General features: G+C 36.8%; 1 protein-coding gene across 9 annotated transcripts in view; it reads left to right on the top strand.

The window, feature by feature from the left end:
- The window catches only part of LOC148030966 (agamous-like MADS-box protein AGL11), a 91,355-nt gene that overhangs the window by 27,677 nt on the left and 45,521 nt on the right, over positions 1 to 18,157 (top strand). Inside the window, exon 3 of one of the 9 annotated variants that reach the window (XM_087684520.1) lies at positions 9,871 to 10,333. The exons of the other annotated variants lie outside the window; for them this stretch is intronic. Within the exon in view, the coding sequence (XP_087540646.1) occupies positions 9,871 to 9,939 (69 nt within the window). The 3' untranslated portion in view covers positions 9,940 to 10,333. Of the gene's footprint in view, positions 1 to 9,870; positions 10,334 to 18,157 lie in introns of those variants that run through there. 9 annotated transcript variants of the gene reach the window in all.

Here is an 18,157-nt window from a genome sequence, read left to right as displayed (position 1 = left end):
CTTGATCCTTAACCGGATTAATTAAGGAAAGGATACTTTGAGCATGATATTTTGCGCGGGTGGATCATGTCCAAGGTCACATCGTGCTTCAACCCGAGTGGGCACTGCTCAATTCATGGGCCGAAGGTCGAGTGGTGAGAAGGCCAACCACACAAATTGTGTCTCACTCCTAGGCCGCTTGGGGTGGAGGTCTAGACAGCCCTTTCCTAGTCCGGAACAGAGTTGAAGAATGCCGTGAGCCCAACATCTGTGGCATTGAAAGTTCCTATTCTAGATAAGTGATGGAATTTTATGGTGCCATGTGATTTGGACCACTTACTTCTACAGGGAAGAAGGGATGCATAATTTCTCCTGTATAGGTAGGAGACAAAGATTAACTCGAAGATAAGTTAAAGAACTTGTTTGTCAAAAGGATTGCTTGCTCTGCTTTCATGTTAGTGCCATAAGTTACACGAACGAAGCCTATTTCCTAAAAATCTTAATTAAGGAAGTTGATTTTTAAATATCACACATAAATGTGATAGGACCTAATTAGGTAACTAAAGAATGCCTATTGAGAGAAGCGGGTGGGCAAAACCCCCGACAAGGTGGTCCCAGAGAATTGAGAGGCTTCTCACAAGGTTTTATTGTCATCTGACATTCAGGTATTGATAGGTTAGAACCCGATTCATGTTGTTTTAGGGGACCAAAATGAGACTATGTCCTACTGGGAGAGAGTTTGAGTGGCGCATCCGTCTCGTTTTCCATTCTCTTTGAATCAAGTGCGGCTTGGATCTGCTTTGGCTTAGGTATTTCTGCTTAAAGAAGGATGTCTAAGACCCGAGGCTAGAATGCTGTGAGGAGACCTTGACCACTAGGAACCCAGATTCCAGGTTGATCCTAGTGGGTTCCGTTGTAAATATTTTGTTGCAAGGCGGTGGACTCGAAAAACCCTAGGCGATAAACCTCAATACATTCCATGGAAGAGCCAAACAGCGATGCTTAAATTTATTTCTTGATGGACCGCTAATATAGTTGGTATGAAAGCGAAACTTTGTAATGAGGTGTGATTGATTAATTGGTTCGTAGATATATCCTAAATAGAATAACTGAAGTGGTATGGCTTGATTGTTAGACACCTTCTGCACCCATGTATACTGACATGCAAGAGAAGAAATTCCTTCTCAAGAAAATTAAGACACCCAAGTTTGATGGAGAAGAAATAGACGTCGCAGATGAGGTGGAGATATGGTTTGAGTCAATGGATGATTATTTCTCTGCTTGAGGAACTGCTTTTTCCAATCAAGCAATGATAGGCAAACTTAAGTTAGTTGATCAAGCTTGGATATGGTGGAAGCAATGGTGCAAAGATCAAGGTGTTTCTGAAGCCACTCTCACTTGTGCTCAGCTGAAAGATATTGTACATGCACAATACCTTCTGCCAATCTACCAAACTTTGAGGACGAATGAATTCTTCAAGCTTAAGCAGCTAGAATTAACCTTGGAGGTCTACTACTCAAATTCTATAACCCTACTAAAATATGCACCACCTATGGATATTGCGTAGCAAGTTTCCAAGTTTTGTCATGTCCTAAACACTCCTCTAAATCACCATCTTAAAGTAATGCGTCCAAAGACTTGCAAGATGCATTACTTCAAGAAAAGCCAATCGTCCAAGAACTTACACGGAGAAATTGTGACAAAGATGATTCCCAAGATGAGGGCAAGAGATGCCACATATGTGGAGAGATAGGGAACATCTATAGGAGATGTCCCTACTGTTAATGCTTCCACTGCAATGAGCTAGGACACATCCAAGTAGATTGTCCTGGCATTGAACCTCCAAGGAAACGAAGCTACACAAGTGCAGTCTTCGGATATATAGAGGAATCAGACAAAGATGAAGACCTAGAGCCCAATGCACCCTTCCAAGATAATTAGCAATCCTAGAAATTCTATCGACATGTAATACAACTTATATTGGGAATAAATCCTACTATTGTATCTATTTTTAATTGCAATAATATTTGCACTACTTGAGTCATTACGAGTAGCGCAGTGGACGCATGGTGGGTCCTAACCCACAGGCCCTAAGCCCCATTAATGCTTATCTTCCCTAGTTCTTCCGAGATGAGGACATCTCAAGTTCTCTAAGGGGAAGAGGATGTAATATCCTTGCGCAGCCCATTGGAATCCCCACCTTAGCAATTAAAAATAATTGAAAATTTTAAATCCCCTCCCCCTATCATCGTCGATAGGCGGCGGGGGAAAAAAGGACGAAGAGGATGACAATGACGAGTACAAGAAGGGAGGAGGCGATGACATGGGGAAAGAAGAGCAAGATGACGACTCTATCGAGGGAGAAGAAGAAGTAGTCAATGATCGAAATGATGATGAGGGAGAGGATAAGAATGAGGCCACGGGCCTACAAAACTCATCGCCACCATGCACAAAAGGTGGTGGTCACTGCCACCACCACTCCTCCTCTTCAAGTTTCCCCCCCCCCCCCTTATAATACCCCCTTCCAACTATAAACCCCCCCCCAAGGCTGTAATTCGGCTCCTTCTTCCTCTCTTTCCCATCGCAAGGAGGCCAGGTCGTTGCATGGGCTAAGAGAGAGAGAGAGATAGGGATAGGGAGTGTCTATGAAGGCAAAAAGAAGAAGGGGATCATCATTACCGAAGGCCTTCACCTCTCTTCATTCTCCTTTCATTTGCATGAAGGACCTTTTTCACATATGAGCCCTTCTTCCTAGTTAAAGCTCTTCTCCTGCTGAGTTTCAAGCCCCTTTCAAAGGCCTATCAAGCTACCAAGATTGACAAAGAGAAAGCCATGGACACGATCATTGGAAGTGGTTGGAAACAAGAGTGTAACTACAAGTAACACTCCACCTTTGAGTGCACAGACTAGGGGGTGTCCACACACGTTCTTTCTTTCCCCTTTGCCCATGAATCTATACCATCCTCTACCCACAAGCTTAATTCTCTCCCCAATTGGCCCTCACTAATCGAGTGCAATGCAAGGAAGTCTTGTGTCAAGCGTGTCTAAAAGAGAAGAAGATCGAGGATGGCCCCCCAAGTGAAAATTATCGCACACGCAGATGGCAATCTCTCAATGAACAACGGAGCTTCGGGTGAGGGCATCACTGCCAATCCAACTGCGATACCAGTCGTAAGTAATATATTTCCAAATTAAAGGACTGCTTGCTTTGATTTTCGCACGAGATGCATTAAATTGTGCTATGCCCATGATAATAGGTTAACTAAAAGGATAAAGTTCATCTCAAATATTCGAGGATAAAGTTTGCAAAGTACTTGAATCAAGGGAAGTTAATTGCCCCTAGTTTCTATGTGACATCCATGCATAGTATAAGCAGCATATAAGACTCTAAAGTATTAAGCATCGATAAGTCTTTGATTAATCTTTGCCCATGACAATATTGTTTAGGGTTCGCAAGGTTACCCTAAGGGTTATGCACATAGATGGTATATACATGGGAGAGATTATGTGAAACTTACATCAATGATACGTGACTCCTTGCCGTAGCAGAAAGGAAGATAAAGTCAATTAAAATTCTACATAGTGTCGCTCTTTGATCCCAAAAGGGAGAGTAGATATGCGATGAAAAGTTTATCACAACTATTCTTGCAAGGTTTGGAAAATAATACAATTGTTTCTATTGGTTGATCAAACGTCCTAAATGCTTTGCATTAAATTGATTGTTGGATTATGGTTGGGATGATTATTCCATGTGCTTATGTTGGATTATAAATGCATGGCAGGGATCTATGATGACAAGTTTCCATGGGAATAAAGAAATGTTTTCTTGGAAAATGATATTAGGGCTGAATGCCTTGTTTGTGCTTGATTCTGCTTGATTCTTAACCAGATTAATTAAGGAAATGATATTTTGCATGGGTGGATCATCTCCAAGGTCACATCGCACTTCAACCTAAGTGGGCATTGCTCGATTCATGGGCCGAAGGTCGAGTGGTGAAAAGACCAACCACGGAAATTGTGTCTCACTTCTAGGCCACTTGGGGTCAGGTGGAGCTCTAGACAGTCCTTGCCTAGTCTGGAACGTAGTTGAAGACTGTCATGAGCCTAATGTCTATGGCGTTGGAAGATCCTATTCTAGATAAATGATAGAGCTTTATGGTGCCATATGATTTGGACCAGTTACTTCTGCAAGGCAGAAGGGATACATAATTTCTCCTATATGGGTTAGAGACAAAGATTAACTCGAAGATAAGTTAAGAAACTTATTTGTCAAAAGGATTGCTTGCTTTGTTTTTGTGTTAGTACCATAAGTTATGTGAATGAACCATGTTCCCTAAAATGCTTAATTAAGGAAGCAGATTTTTAAATGTCACACATAAATGTGATAAGATCTAATTAGATAACTAAAGAATGTCTATTGAGCGAAGCAGGTGGCAGAACCCCCGACGGGTCCGTTCTATGGTAGGGTGGTCCTAGAGAATGGGGAGGCTCCTCACTAGTTTTTACCGATGTTTGACCTTTAGGTATTGATAGGTTAAAACTTGATTCATGCCATTTTAGGGGACTGGAATGGAATTATGTCGTACTAGTAGAGAGGTTGAGCGATGCATCTCTCTTGTTTCCCATTCTCTTTGAACCAAGTGTGACTTGGATCTGCTTTGGCTTGGGTATTTTTGCGTAAAGTAGGATGTCCAAGATGAGATGCTAGAATGCTGTTAGGAAACCTTGACCACTAGGAATCTAGATTCTCGATCGATCCTAATGGGTTCAGCCATTGAACATTACGTTGCGAGGCAGCGGACTTGGGAATTCCTAGGCGACAAACCCCGAAACTTTGCATTGGAGAGCCGGGCAGCGACACTTATATTTGTTTCTTGATGGACCGCTAAAATGTGCTTGAACAACTAATAGGCGAGCACGTTACATAGTGTCCTAATTGAATAAATACCAAGCTCATCATCCAAGCTTTTTGAACCACTACAATCTTCATTGAACCCCAAATGACTGGCAAATACATCATTACCATCTGATACTTTCTTCTTTCCTTTAACCTTATCTATAATACTAGTAGATACACCTAAAGATGTGGAATGGCTCCTTAGTTTCTCCTCAGACGAAGGGCTATCTGTAGATGTAGTACATGATAATGTTTTTTGGTCCATTAAGGCTCCATGATTTTTTATTTTATTTCTATATATAACTATATCATCATTATTATCCAATGTATCACCACTAGATGCATACCGATTGCTTATCTCATGACAAATAGCATCCATACTCACTCTAAATTGACCCATGACAGGGTTATAATAGCGATATTCTTTCTACTCAAAGAAAATCCAATGAAAATATATCTTTTAGCCTTTGGATCAAGCTTCTTTTGTAGCTCATTTGTGACATTAACATATGCAATACAAATAAACACTTTCAAGTGTGATAGATCAAGATTCTTGCCTGTAAAGCATTTTTCGAAGATCATTCCATGAACTGCAACTATGGGAGTTTTGTTCATAATATAGACAACAATATGAAGAGCTTCAAACCAAAAATATTTTTCTAAATTCTTTTTAGCCATTAATGCCAATGTAACTACTACAATATGTTTATTTTTTCTTTGTACAAACCCATGTTGTTGTGGGATATACTTACAATTAGACTTTCTCTTTATTTCATGAGATCTTAAGAAGTTAGTGAACTCATTATAGAGATACTCTTCCTCTCCATTTGATGTTTACTTAACTTTCAAGACTAATAGACTTGAAAGTTTCAAAGTGCTCAAATGTATCACTCTTTTTCTTTATAAAATACACCCACAACTTTCTTAAAGAATTATCAATAAACATGATAAAATGTTTGCTACCACCAAGAGATATATTTTGTGTAGATTCCCAAATATGTGTATACACATAATCAAGTATATTCCTACTCACATCTCTATCATGTAGAAAAGATTGTCTTGTCTAGTTAGCAAATTGGCATGCTTCATAATTGTGCAACTCTAAAAGCAAGTAACCGTGTAGCTAACCTTTTGGATTGCATTAATTTTAGTATTTTTATATTTGCATGTCCAATACGTTTGTGCCATATTTCAATGTCTAAACCATTCCTTTACCTTTAGCATACATAACATCATTCATAACATGAATTCTAACATCTAAAGTAAACATGGGGCCAACTCTACTTTGTTTTATGACCAATCTAAACTTATTATTGAAATCCTTTCTAAAACAACCTTTGCATTAAATTGAACTTGCAGTCCTTGCTCTACCATCTAACCAACAAACACTAAATTCTTTGTGATGAATAGCACACGTAATATATCCAAGAGACTCTTTGTCTCACCATCATGCAAGGACAAAAGAACTTTTTCAATGTGTGAAATTGGGTGGCATGAATCATCACTCATTTGCACTATTGGGTGTAAAGTCCCTTCAGGTGTAAAGTCTCTTAATCTTTGTATGTATAAATGTACAAGTGTGAATACACTCTTATTTGTAACCTAACATATAAATACATTTTATTCTTTGTGTATCGTCACTAACTGGTATACTCATCTTGGGATTCTCTCACTCTCACTCTCAATATTGCTCTTGTTCAATTTCTGTCTCGCACTTCATTGCACGCTCACCTCCCAATAAACTAGTATCAGAGTTGCGGAAAGAATATGTGTGTGCTTTCTAAGGACAATACGAATAAGTCCTACACACAAGAAGAAGAAGCCAAGACATTCACCTTTCAGCTAATCAATGGAGAGCAAGCATTTTTCTTGACTAGTTAACTGGTCAATTTCATTAGTTTCACTTCTTTAAGTTAACATTGGCAGTAGGCAAGCCTTGGCGATGGTCATTTTGTGCTTGACCAAATTGGTCACATGCAAGAAATCACAGCATGACTAGGCATGAGGCGATATCCCATAGATAGTTGTCATGACTCAAACATGCATAGAGACTAGGTGTGATAGGCCATAGGGGATGTGACCCAAGAAGCAAGTCGCTAAGCGATGGCGTAGTCTGATGTGGCGTGACAAGCCAAGCGTGAGACATGTCAATGGGCGCTACGCTTTGATAGCTCCTGATTTATCAATTTTAAAAAAAATATTTTTTATATTTTATTTTTCTTCTTACTAATGGGGATTCACACGCATAAGCACAGCTCCCAGATTTGTGTATTATGCTTGAAAATTTGGGGATTTTCTTAGATTTATTGTTGATCATACATAACAATGACATTGGATTTGAAAATGATAGAAATCGTGTGCGTTGGTCTTGCAAATTTTAGGGCTTTTACTGTATCAGTCAAGTTTTTCTTAGTTGAGCCAAATGTATTGACATTGGTGCACATTTGGACCCAAGAAATTAGGAGCTTTTACAAAATTCTATAGAATTTTACTAAATTTATATATTTTATGCTCTTGTAAATACATATTAATGCAATTGGGGTAGATTGGTGAGTGAAATTTTGGGGCTTTTGTTGAAATTTGTGAATTTTGAAAAATTTGATGTGTGAAATGTTCATCAAGGACATTGCTGAAGTAATCTTAGTACTACAAGCAATGAAATTTGAGCTTATTATCTTCTACTTGTGAGATTTTAAAGAAAGTACAGAGAATTCTAGTGTTTCTATGTATCAGAAGTACTTTTGGGCACATTTGTATGTAGTGTACATGTTTAATAGCTTCCATTGAGTTGAATATATTACTGAATATTCACGGTGTAGCAGTCTTAGTGATCATTTGTATATTTGGGACTATTACAAATGTATTTTTGGTAATATTGCTAAAGTCACTTTGCAGTGGTGTATGCATGGATTATATGCTGAAAACTCACTTATATTATTGAAAGTCATTCCTTCTATTGCTATACATAAACTTGGATCAAATCTTGCTCTTATCTCTTGAAATTTTGGGCTAAAATTAGCTAAATATTGAGCCTAATATTTAATCTCATAAAATACAACATGGAAACTTAGTAGTTTGCTAAATAGTGGCCACTAATGCTTCTAGCAACAATGATACTAAATCCCTTCTTGAAATGAAGGACAAGATGCAATGCATTTTTTAACTCAAGGATTGTGATGATGCTCTCTTAGAAATCAAGTATACAACTATGATAGATGAGGATTGGGCTAGACTCAACAAGAAGGCCATTGCATATATTAAAATGGTTGTATTTGATGATGTACTTACGAACATTAAGTATCTTGATACGGTTTATGCCATATTGAAAAAGTTGAAGGATACTTATGAAAATATAATTATGGTAAATCAAGTGTATCTCATGTGTAAACTTGTGAACATGGAGTTGAATAAGTCTAAGCCAACATCGGAGTATTTGAGTGCTTTCATAGGGATTTTGAGTCAATTGCTTTGTAGGAATCTAGGTTGCAGCCCTTTAATGATAAATTGAAGGCTATTTTCTTGTTGATGACTTTCCCTAATAGCTAGGAGTCTTTGGTCGTTTCACTAAGCAACAACCCTACTTTGACATTTGATGGTGTTAGACCTCTATTCTCAATGAGAATATCAAAAGAAAGTCTAGTGGAGATTACAGTGATTCAACCTATCATCTCAGAGGCAGGTCAAAAAGGAGGGGTAATACAAGAAATAAATGGAAAAGCACGAGTAAAAGCAATGGCAAACAACAAGATGTTACTCACTATCAATGTGGGCATAAAGGACATAAAAAGCCAGATTGTCGATACTATAAGAAATATCCAAAAAGAAAGAAACCTCAAGGAAATAAAAATAAGGATGGCAAGAAAGACAATTACATCTCTCCCTCAAAAGAAGCTACAAAGGCAAATGTTGCATCTAGTGTGGTCATTGAAGAGCTCTCTGACACTGGAGAGATACTTGTTGCAGTCTCATGCAATGATGTAGATGTTATGGTAGTAGCACGTGAGTTGCATATCACCAATAGGGAGGTGATTGATGCCTTATTTTTAGCTCATGATGGACTGTTCCAATCATGGATAGTGGACACTGGTGTCTCTTTTTATGTTACTCCCTCTTTCGAGTCATTTTCTAAATACAATGTAGGTTGCCTAGGCAAGGTTTAGTTGGGTAACAATTATGCATGTAAAATAGAGGGTGTAGGTACCATTCACTTGGCTCTTGAAAATGGCGAAGAGTTGATTTTATAGGATGTCAAATATGTACTTGGCATAAAGAAAAGTCTCAATTGGACAACTTAATGCAAGAGGATACTTTACTACATTTGATGGTGGATCTTGGAAGGTCCTCAAGGACTCTATGCTAATTGTTAAAGGTAGCAAAAATGGGACTTTGTACTATTTGCATTGTAAAGCATTACTTGGCAAGTTTTTGGATGTGGCTGAAGTTCATTTTCATAGATGAAACTTTGGCATAAAAGACTTAGTCATATGAGCTAGAGAGGCCTTCGAGTTCTCTCCTCTTTATTAGGGAGATTTGATGTAAAAGGCTTTGGTCTCGACTTTTGTAATGATTGCATGTATGGAAAGCATGTGAAGTCTTTTAATTACTCTGGTGTCGTTAAAAATTCCAATGCTCTTGACTTAGTACACTGTGATGTGTGTACTATGCCTATTAATTCACATGGGGGTACATTGTACTTGGTCACTTTTATTGATGATTTCAGTAGAAATTCATGGGTGTATGTGTTTCTAATGAGTTCAAAAAGTTTCTAATGATGATGTTTTATTGAGTTCAAAAAGTTTCTAATGATGATGTTTTATTCAGGAATGCCATTCAAAACTTTTATTGATGATTTCAGTAGAAAGTCATGCAATTGATCTCCCAATCATGTATTGGAAAATGGCATTCTTGAAGAGGTTTGGTTTGGAAAACTTACTTCATATGATCATTTGTGTGTCTTTGGTTGTGATGCCTTTGTGCATGTTTCTATAAATCAGAGGACTAAATCCATCAAGGGCATGCTCATGGGATATGGAGTTGAGGTAGAGATGGCTTATAGAGTTTAGATTCCTTAAGATAGGAAGATAGTACGTAGCCGAGATGTAGTGTTTAATGAGGCAAAGTTGTTGAAAAATGATACACGCGGTGACCTTGATACAAAGAATGTCAAATTTCAGCATGAATAGCTAGCCATCCAACAACCATTAGTTGAAGATTATGTTCCTTTTGATGCTGAAAATAAGCAGCAATCTATTGTGCTACAAGTAGAAGATAATGGACAACAAAGATCTCTATCCTTGGATTTAGAGTTGGATCAGATGGATGAGAATACTACTTTTCTTCATGGTGATCTAGATGAAGAGTTGTACATGAAACAGTCTAAAGGTTTTGCTATTCCAGGGAAAGAGCATATAGTTTGTAACTTGAAATGTTGCTTATATGGGTTGAAACAAGCCCCTAGACAATGAAATAAAAAGTTTGATACTTTTATGCTTAGTCATGGATTTAAATATAGTCATGCAGATCATTGCTTATAAACTAAAAATAGTGATAATGGAAGTCTTATTGTACTAGTCTTATATGTGGATGACATGCTGATTGCAGGAAAGTATAAAAGTACTTTAAATGCTCTTAAAAGGCAACTGAATTTAGCCTTCTCAATGAAAGATTTGGGGGCAGTTGAACATATTTTAGGCATGCACATTAAAAGAGATAGAGGACAACACTTATTTCTCTCATATGACAAGTTTATCAACAAAGTACTTTGAAAAATTTAATATGGCTAATGCTAAGCCTCTTGGTGTGCCTTTACTGTGATATACAAAGCTTAGCGAATCTGATTGCCCAAAAGATGATGCAGTTGCTATTACTATGAAGGGCATACTTTATGCATCAACTTGTGGTTCTTGGATGTATGCCATGGTTGCAACTCATCCTGACACTGCTAATGTAGTCGGAGTTGTTAGTAGATTCATATCTAACCCTAGCAAGCCACATTGGGAAGCAATAAAATGTATCTTAAGATACTTAAAGGGTACACAAGAAAAGTCTATATGCTATGGAAAGGGTACACTAGATTTGCAAGGATTTTGTGATTCAGACATGGCAAGAGATCTTGACACTAGAAAATCTATTAGTGGTTATGTCTTTACTTTGTTTGGTGGTGCTATTTTGTGGTATTCAAGGTTGTAGAAAATTGTAGCATTGAGCACTACAGAGAGGCTAAATATATTTCACCACAAAAGCTTTTAAGGAAGCTATTTGGCTTGGCTGTTTGGTCAAGGATTTTATTATTTCTTCTCTTACTCCAATGCTTGGTTGTGATAGCCAGAGTGCCGTATGTCTGTCTAAGAATGCCATGTTTCGTACCAAATACATAGATTTTCAGGAAAACTTCATTTGAAAGGTCTTGCATGATGGTCTTGTCACACTCACTAAGGTCAAAACTTAAGATAGCCTTGTCGATATTCTCACTAAGAGTCTTGCAAAGGCTTAACATGAGAATTGTATTTGATTAGTGGAAGTTGGCTAGCTTAAAGGTAACACTTCAAGCCTTTAAATGGGAGGTTATTGAGTGTAAAGTTTGTTAATCTATGTGTATAAACTTATGGGTGTGAACACATCCTTATTTGTACCCTAACATATAAATGCATTTTATTATTTGTATACTGTCACTAATTGGTATACTCATCTTGGGATTCTCTCTTTTACTCTCAATACTGCTCTTGCTCCATTTCTATCTCGCACTTCATTGCACACTCACCCCCCCAATATGCATACATAACCCGGAATTTGTAAATCCAACATCTCTTCAAACCATTCAACATGGATGGTTACATGATTAGATATACATGAATCAACATGCCATACATCATCATGTGTCTTCTTTCCTAAAACAGCATTCATCACATAATGCATAACAAATAGATGCTCATTTTTTATCTTCATTCTATCGTGAAGATGATGCATAATTTTCTTACTGTAATTTACAATTGTGCATATTATCTTTCTTAGTGTAACATTGGATTGGAATATGATCTATTTTACCACAATAATGGCAAGTAATACTACATATGTAAGAATCTCTATTCTACCCTTTATCTCTTCCTCTAGAGCTCCCCTCGTCTCTAAACTTGCCATGGCCTCCTCAAACTTGCATATTACCAAACTATTGATTTAACTTATTTTGTTGGTTATCACCAGTACGTCCCATACCATGACCTCTTCAAGAGGTTTTGGTATGTCCTCTTTTTGGACTTGAGTAAAATGCTTGGACATGTTTAGCACTTCTTTCAGATGAATAACCCAAATAAGAAAGCACTTTCATTCTAATTTGACTCATGTATCCCAACAACTGGCTGTGCCCTAGAGACACACTTGGCTAGTCGATTATGGTGACAATATGGTCACACATACTATACATGTAATAGATACAGTGTTGATCTTAGAGCCTTTAGCAAAAATCCTAGGTCCCATACATTTCTTTCATTTGCCATCCCCAAAAGTGGTGCGGTAGCCTTCATCATCTAGCTACCATATGCTCATCAAATATCTTCTTGAGCTAGGATACATGCCTCACATTATGCAAGATGAAGACTAAACCATGTTGAAAGGCCAATTGCACACTGCCAATCCTTACAGTGTCACACACATAGTTGTCCACCAAGTGGACAATACCATGTCTACTACCATTATCGTTAGAAAACTAGTTAGGTGTGGTGTCACATGGAATGAAGCACTTGAATCAAGAATCCAAGTGTGCATGTCATCATCAGAATTTGCAATCAATGACTGTGTACTAAAGGAAAAAGCAATGAGTACATCACTGCCACTCTCACTCTTGTAACTCACTACATTGACTTTCTCTATCCTTACACTGCTCTTCTTTGCATGCTTGCTATCCTTTTTCTCATCTTTGATATCATCAATGTCTTTTACCCTTGCCCTTCTCTTTCTTCCACTTAAAGTAATCTCACTCTAAGTGACCTTTCTTGCTACAATGATGGCACTCTATATTTTTTCCATGGCACTTGCTACATGCTTTATTTTCAGAATCACCCTTTTGTTGGGATCTGCCTCTAGTACATAGTGCATGGAAAGACTTGTTTGCTAAATTATTTTGCCAATTTAGCTCTTCCACGAGTAAAGAGCTTTCCACATCTGAATATAACAGTATGGCATTAGAGTTACTCATTGTTTTCCTAAAAGTGTCTCAGCTTTTAGGCAAAGTGCATAGCAAAAATGTTGCCTGGAACTCCTCATCAATGTTGAACTTCAAAGCAATTAGCTAGCTGAAAATAGAGTTAAACTCTGTCACATGTATAGACATAGACGTACCTTCCTTCATACTAAGGTCTATAAAAAATTTCAACCAATAAACCTTGCTTACCACACTTTCTTGATCATATAACTTCTCAAGTCTTTGTAAGCAGCTTTCAAATCTCTATGTTAAATAACAAAGTGTTTGACATTGAAAGCTCTATCGTAGAGCATGCAAGCTCATCTAACTCATCCCACTCATCTTGATCCATGATTGTTGGTTTTACTCATTTTGTCTTTATGGGCTTCATAAGTTTCTTGTGCACCAAGACATTATAGCATTGCTTCTGCCATATAGTGAAGTTTTGTGCATCCTCAAGCTTCTTAATGTGCAAAAGATTTGCCATCATTGTTGCGAGCCATTATTTATAGCCCAAAAATGTCTCAAAGGTCAACAAATGTAATTCTGACTATCACACAAATGACCAAGGTACAAAATAAGTACCAAGAAACAATGAAAAACCAAGTAAGTACAAAAATTTTAGATATGAAAATTAATTTTTAGAGTCACAAAATGTGTTATATAGCACATCACAAGTAATTGTAGCTATGCCATATGCCAATACATCAAATTGCATGAGAAAGCCCTAATTTTTTGATGCAATTTTAACTCCAAATTATGCATCCAAGGGTGAAATTTGACCAAGGTTAAAAGTCCAAAAATTTCTCTGCTCAAACTGCTCTAATTGTATCATACATTGCTCCCAAATCAAGCATAACTCTCAAGTAGATTCCACGATCCAATTTTGCCAAGATTTTACAAATTTTTATAAGCCCCAAAATTTTCGGGGGTCTAATGTGCTCAATTTGCATAGAAATTATACTGCAAGTGCATATTAAGACCAAACTTGACACAAAATTTTATAAATTTTACAGAAGTCCCAAATTATGTGGGGTCCAATGTATTAAAATTTTAGAAATTTGTATTTTTCACTATGCAATTTTCACAAATACATGAAAAGTTTCAATTTGAGATCCAACTATATGTAAATTTCACAAATTTTACTCAGTCAAGTAAAATCTCCAAGTATATGTCAGAAGCCCAAATTTCAAGAGTAAATGCATGAACAATCTTTAGGATTTCTCAATCTATGCTTTTTTACGTGTGGTAGCCCACAAAATTTACCAAAGGATAAACTTTTTGGAAAAAAACGTGACTTTTGTTAAGATAAAAAATATGGACTATGGAGATGCTATATGCAACCTATGTTGACTTGCGAATTGCTACTGACTACTACCTTAACCTGCACCTGACTGCGATCAGTGACTTGCAAATAGATTGTGTCCTATGATCTATGTGTAGGTTGCATGTCCTGCATGACCTGCATATTGCTCTTGATGACCTGTGTGACATGTGACTTGATCAAGATTGAAGACCGCTTATTATTCTCTTTACATGGAATGAGCTAACATGGCTTGAATGAACTCCGAGAAGCATGCTCATGATGATTGATGCTCTAATACCAGTTTGAAGTATTCGATGCGTAGAGATGTAGTGGTTATCGATGGCGATGGCAAAGAGAGACGAAAACGTAATCAATAGTAGAGAGTAGAAAGTGAGAGTTGTATGATGTGTGGATACAACAATAATTTGTACCTCTTTTAGGTTTTTGAGATAGATATATGTAAAGTATAAGTGCTAAGCATGAGTTCACACTCCTATATATATAAAAGGCTTGGTGATTCTTTATTCCCAACAAATAGTTGTTGAGGCATTTGTAATGCTTTTCACTTTTAAAACATAATCATTTACAGAAATCTTCTCTTTCTTTAGAGTATTTAACTTTTCCTTGAGTTAAATCTTCTATGTCTTTGTATTTACTAAAGTCATGTTCTTGAAAATTATCCAAGCTGCATCTGAAGTTTTTGCATTTTTGATATATCCTAGCATAGTATTATCAATGACTGTATATAGCGAATACATCACCTTTTTGTCTTTTTCATTCCATTCTTTCCATACCTTTAATTCTTTTGTAGTCACAAGATTACTTTGCTCTGGTTCCCTTTCTTCACCTAAAATAAACTCATAGAGGTCTTTTCCAATAAGGAAGTTTGTCACATGAAACTTCCATGATAGGTCATTGTTCTTGTCCAACTTCTCAATGATGGGGCTTTCACTATTCTTTGTCATTATTACAAAATTGATACAAAACAACAAGCATGTTTTCTACAACCTTAATAACTGCAAGCTACACTAAGCCTTTTTCACTGGCTACATAACAGTACATGTTAATCTACAACCTATTTGTAGATAAAACTTGTGTTTTCTTCTTGGAAAACACCTCAGAACTTATAGATTTAAAATCTATAACCCATATATCCACTTTCAGTTGCCACAATTAAAGTTGCAATATACCTCAAAACTACTATATACAACCTTACAAGTCTAAAACGGGGTCTAAAATGGCCTTAGATGGTTTAAAAAGTAGCAACTTACACAATATACAATGCTCTGCTTGCACACCAAATCTCACAGCAATGTGAGGTTTTTTATCTACCTTGCTTCTGGTTCCTCCAGAGGCACTATCCAAGAGAAAGAGTGAGAGAATAGGAGAGCTTCTTATACATTGCTTACTTGCTTGAATCCTTGCTCCTTTCTCTTCACTTCAACCTTCAAACCTAGCCTCTCTTAGTGGTGCCTCTTTAATATCATGTCACAAATCACATAGTGGGGATACTTACTTGAGTTGTTGCGCCAAACACACACCATACACACAAAAGGAAGCTCACTCAAGTACACAAGAAGAGAGATGGAGGCCAAAACGCGTTCTTGCTAGTTTCTTCTTCTTTTTTTCACACATTATACAAAGTATAGATAAGATACAACATAAAGAAAAGTTGCCTATTAAGTCAAACAGTGCATAATTGACTATACTAATCGACAAGCACTAGAACTATGCCACATGTAGGTAGTTTCAAAAAACCAAATATAATAAGTGATAATTCAATGGCCATGTGAGGATCATTGATATACTAAGTCTAGATGTGTTGATCTATCTAACCACTCGGTCCATCATCAATGTCCACACGTGTTAAGCTTATCATCTCAATAGGAATCCTTAGGAGAAGTCTTTTCAAGCCATTGTAAGAATGTTCTAACTATTGCGTACGTCCATACAAAAGTAAATAGTTATGACCATCTATGCTAATATGTATTACATGTATTACAAAATAGAGTTGTCATCTTAATCATACTTATTGAGATTTACTAGTTTAGGAGCTTGCAATGGCATAATCCAATCATGGACCAAACTATTGATTCTGAGAGTACAATGTAACATCCCCACATATTGTCTCAATTTCAATGAGCTAGTACTCTAGTTTATGATTTATATCTAGTTTGCATGTATATGTGTTTAGTTAAGAAGAGTTGAAAGGTTATCCCCCATATAGCATCTTATTTACATGGATGAATTGAGAGCTCAACTATTTGGGCCTTTCACCCATGCATTGATTGAGTGCTCAATGAAGCATAAGAAGTTTATGCAAGCCAACACATGTTGACATATAGGAGACAAATCTTGCTAGGTCTTTAGTGTTGATATTGAGGAGCTAGCAGCTCCTTTTTGTCAATCTCTATTTTAGGTTATAGAACAAATGTCACTTTTAAAACATGTTATTATTGTCAAAGTGGTGAAGAAGCATAAGAATAGGGTCAAAACGATGAAGAGGTAGTCCCCCTATATTATAGAAATTGGTGATAAAATCAATCAAACCCCCCCCCCCCCCCTAGTACCATAACTTTATAGCTTTTCCCAACATACTACAAAAGATGTAGGCTTAATGTCTCAATTTTAAGCTCCTAAAACAACATTTGTGTAGCTAATGAAAATTATGCACATGTAGTTCATTGTCCCAGTTGGAAAACGAAAGCAATGTAAATTATGCATCAATTTAAAACTCCTTTTTCAAGTCATCTTATTTTGCAAGCCTTCATGACAATATGATATGCAATCCAATTATTTTAAACACCAGTTTCAATGTCAAGGCAATATTAGTTGTTTTTAATTTGAAAGCTCAAGACATATGATGGCACCCTAGGATATTGGCATGATAGTTCAAGGAAAAAGGAACACAGATTCAAAATAGAAAGTATGAATTATACCTAAAAGAGTTTAGAATCTAGTATGGTGACTCAATGTGGGGATAAGGGCCAATAAAGCATTACAAAGGTCTAAAAAATCACAAGTATGAGCAACAAAGGATCATCCAAATCAAACAGGGATGCTAAACGCAAAGATTTGATGCAAAACTCCTAGCACCCAAAAGAAAATAACTGAAATGGTATGAATATGCTTGTTTATTGAGATTCTAATGCCCTTAGCTACCATGCTCTAATTGCCTACAATCAATGAAAGATTTGAGCCACGTAGTTCCATAATTTTAGACAACCTATATTCCCACACTGTCAATTGTATAATTATCCATGTGCTCTTTAAGGGACAATCCTAAAGTGCAATTACCTAGGTCCAATAATGCTTTATGTATGTCTTGTAGTAAAAAAGCTATCCAATGTTATATTGGTCTTTTGCACTTAGCCATGTTCTTAAAGGAAACATTGATGGCTAAGGAAGTATTTCAACTAGGGCACTTTGTCTAGCTTTTTGGATATGTATATCTTAACTATCAATACTATTTTAGATCACATTTTAAACCATTTAATAGAGCTTTAAATTGTACCTAGTAGCATTAGCTATGGCAATAAGGAGAAATAATCCACATCAACAAGATGAAAGAATAAGTGCAACTTCTAGATCACCACTTCTCCATGTTAACTTGAGGTGATATGCCATCATTATAGGCATCATGGCATAATATGTATCGCACAAAGAAAAGGACGATGTTGGACATAACAAGTTTAGCATCAAGACTTTCTTGGTCAACCTAGTTTAGGGTGGGTGTATGTGGAAGAGAAGTCCATGTTGAGTATATATGTGTGTGTGCATGTATCTACACGCACATGTG

Source organism: Lygodium microphyllum, chromosome 9 (genome assembly GCF_053477565.2).
Source record: "Lygodium microphyllum isolate KBCC chromosome 9, Lygodium_microphyllum_v1.1.10, whole genome shotgun sequence".
Taxonomy (NCBI): domain Eukaryota; kingdom Viridiplantae; phylum Streptophyta; class Polypodiopsida; order Schizaeales; family Lygodiaceae; genus Lygodium; species Lygodium microphyllum.
This window is presented reverse-complemented; position numbering and strand designations above follow the sequence as displayed.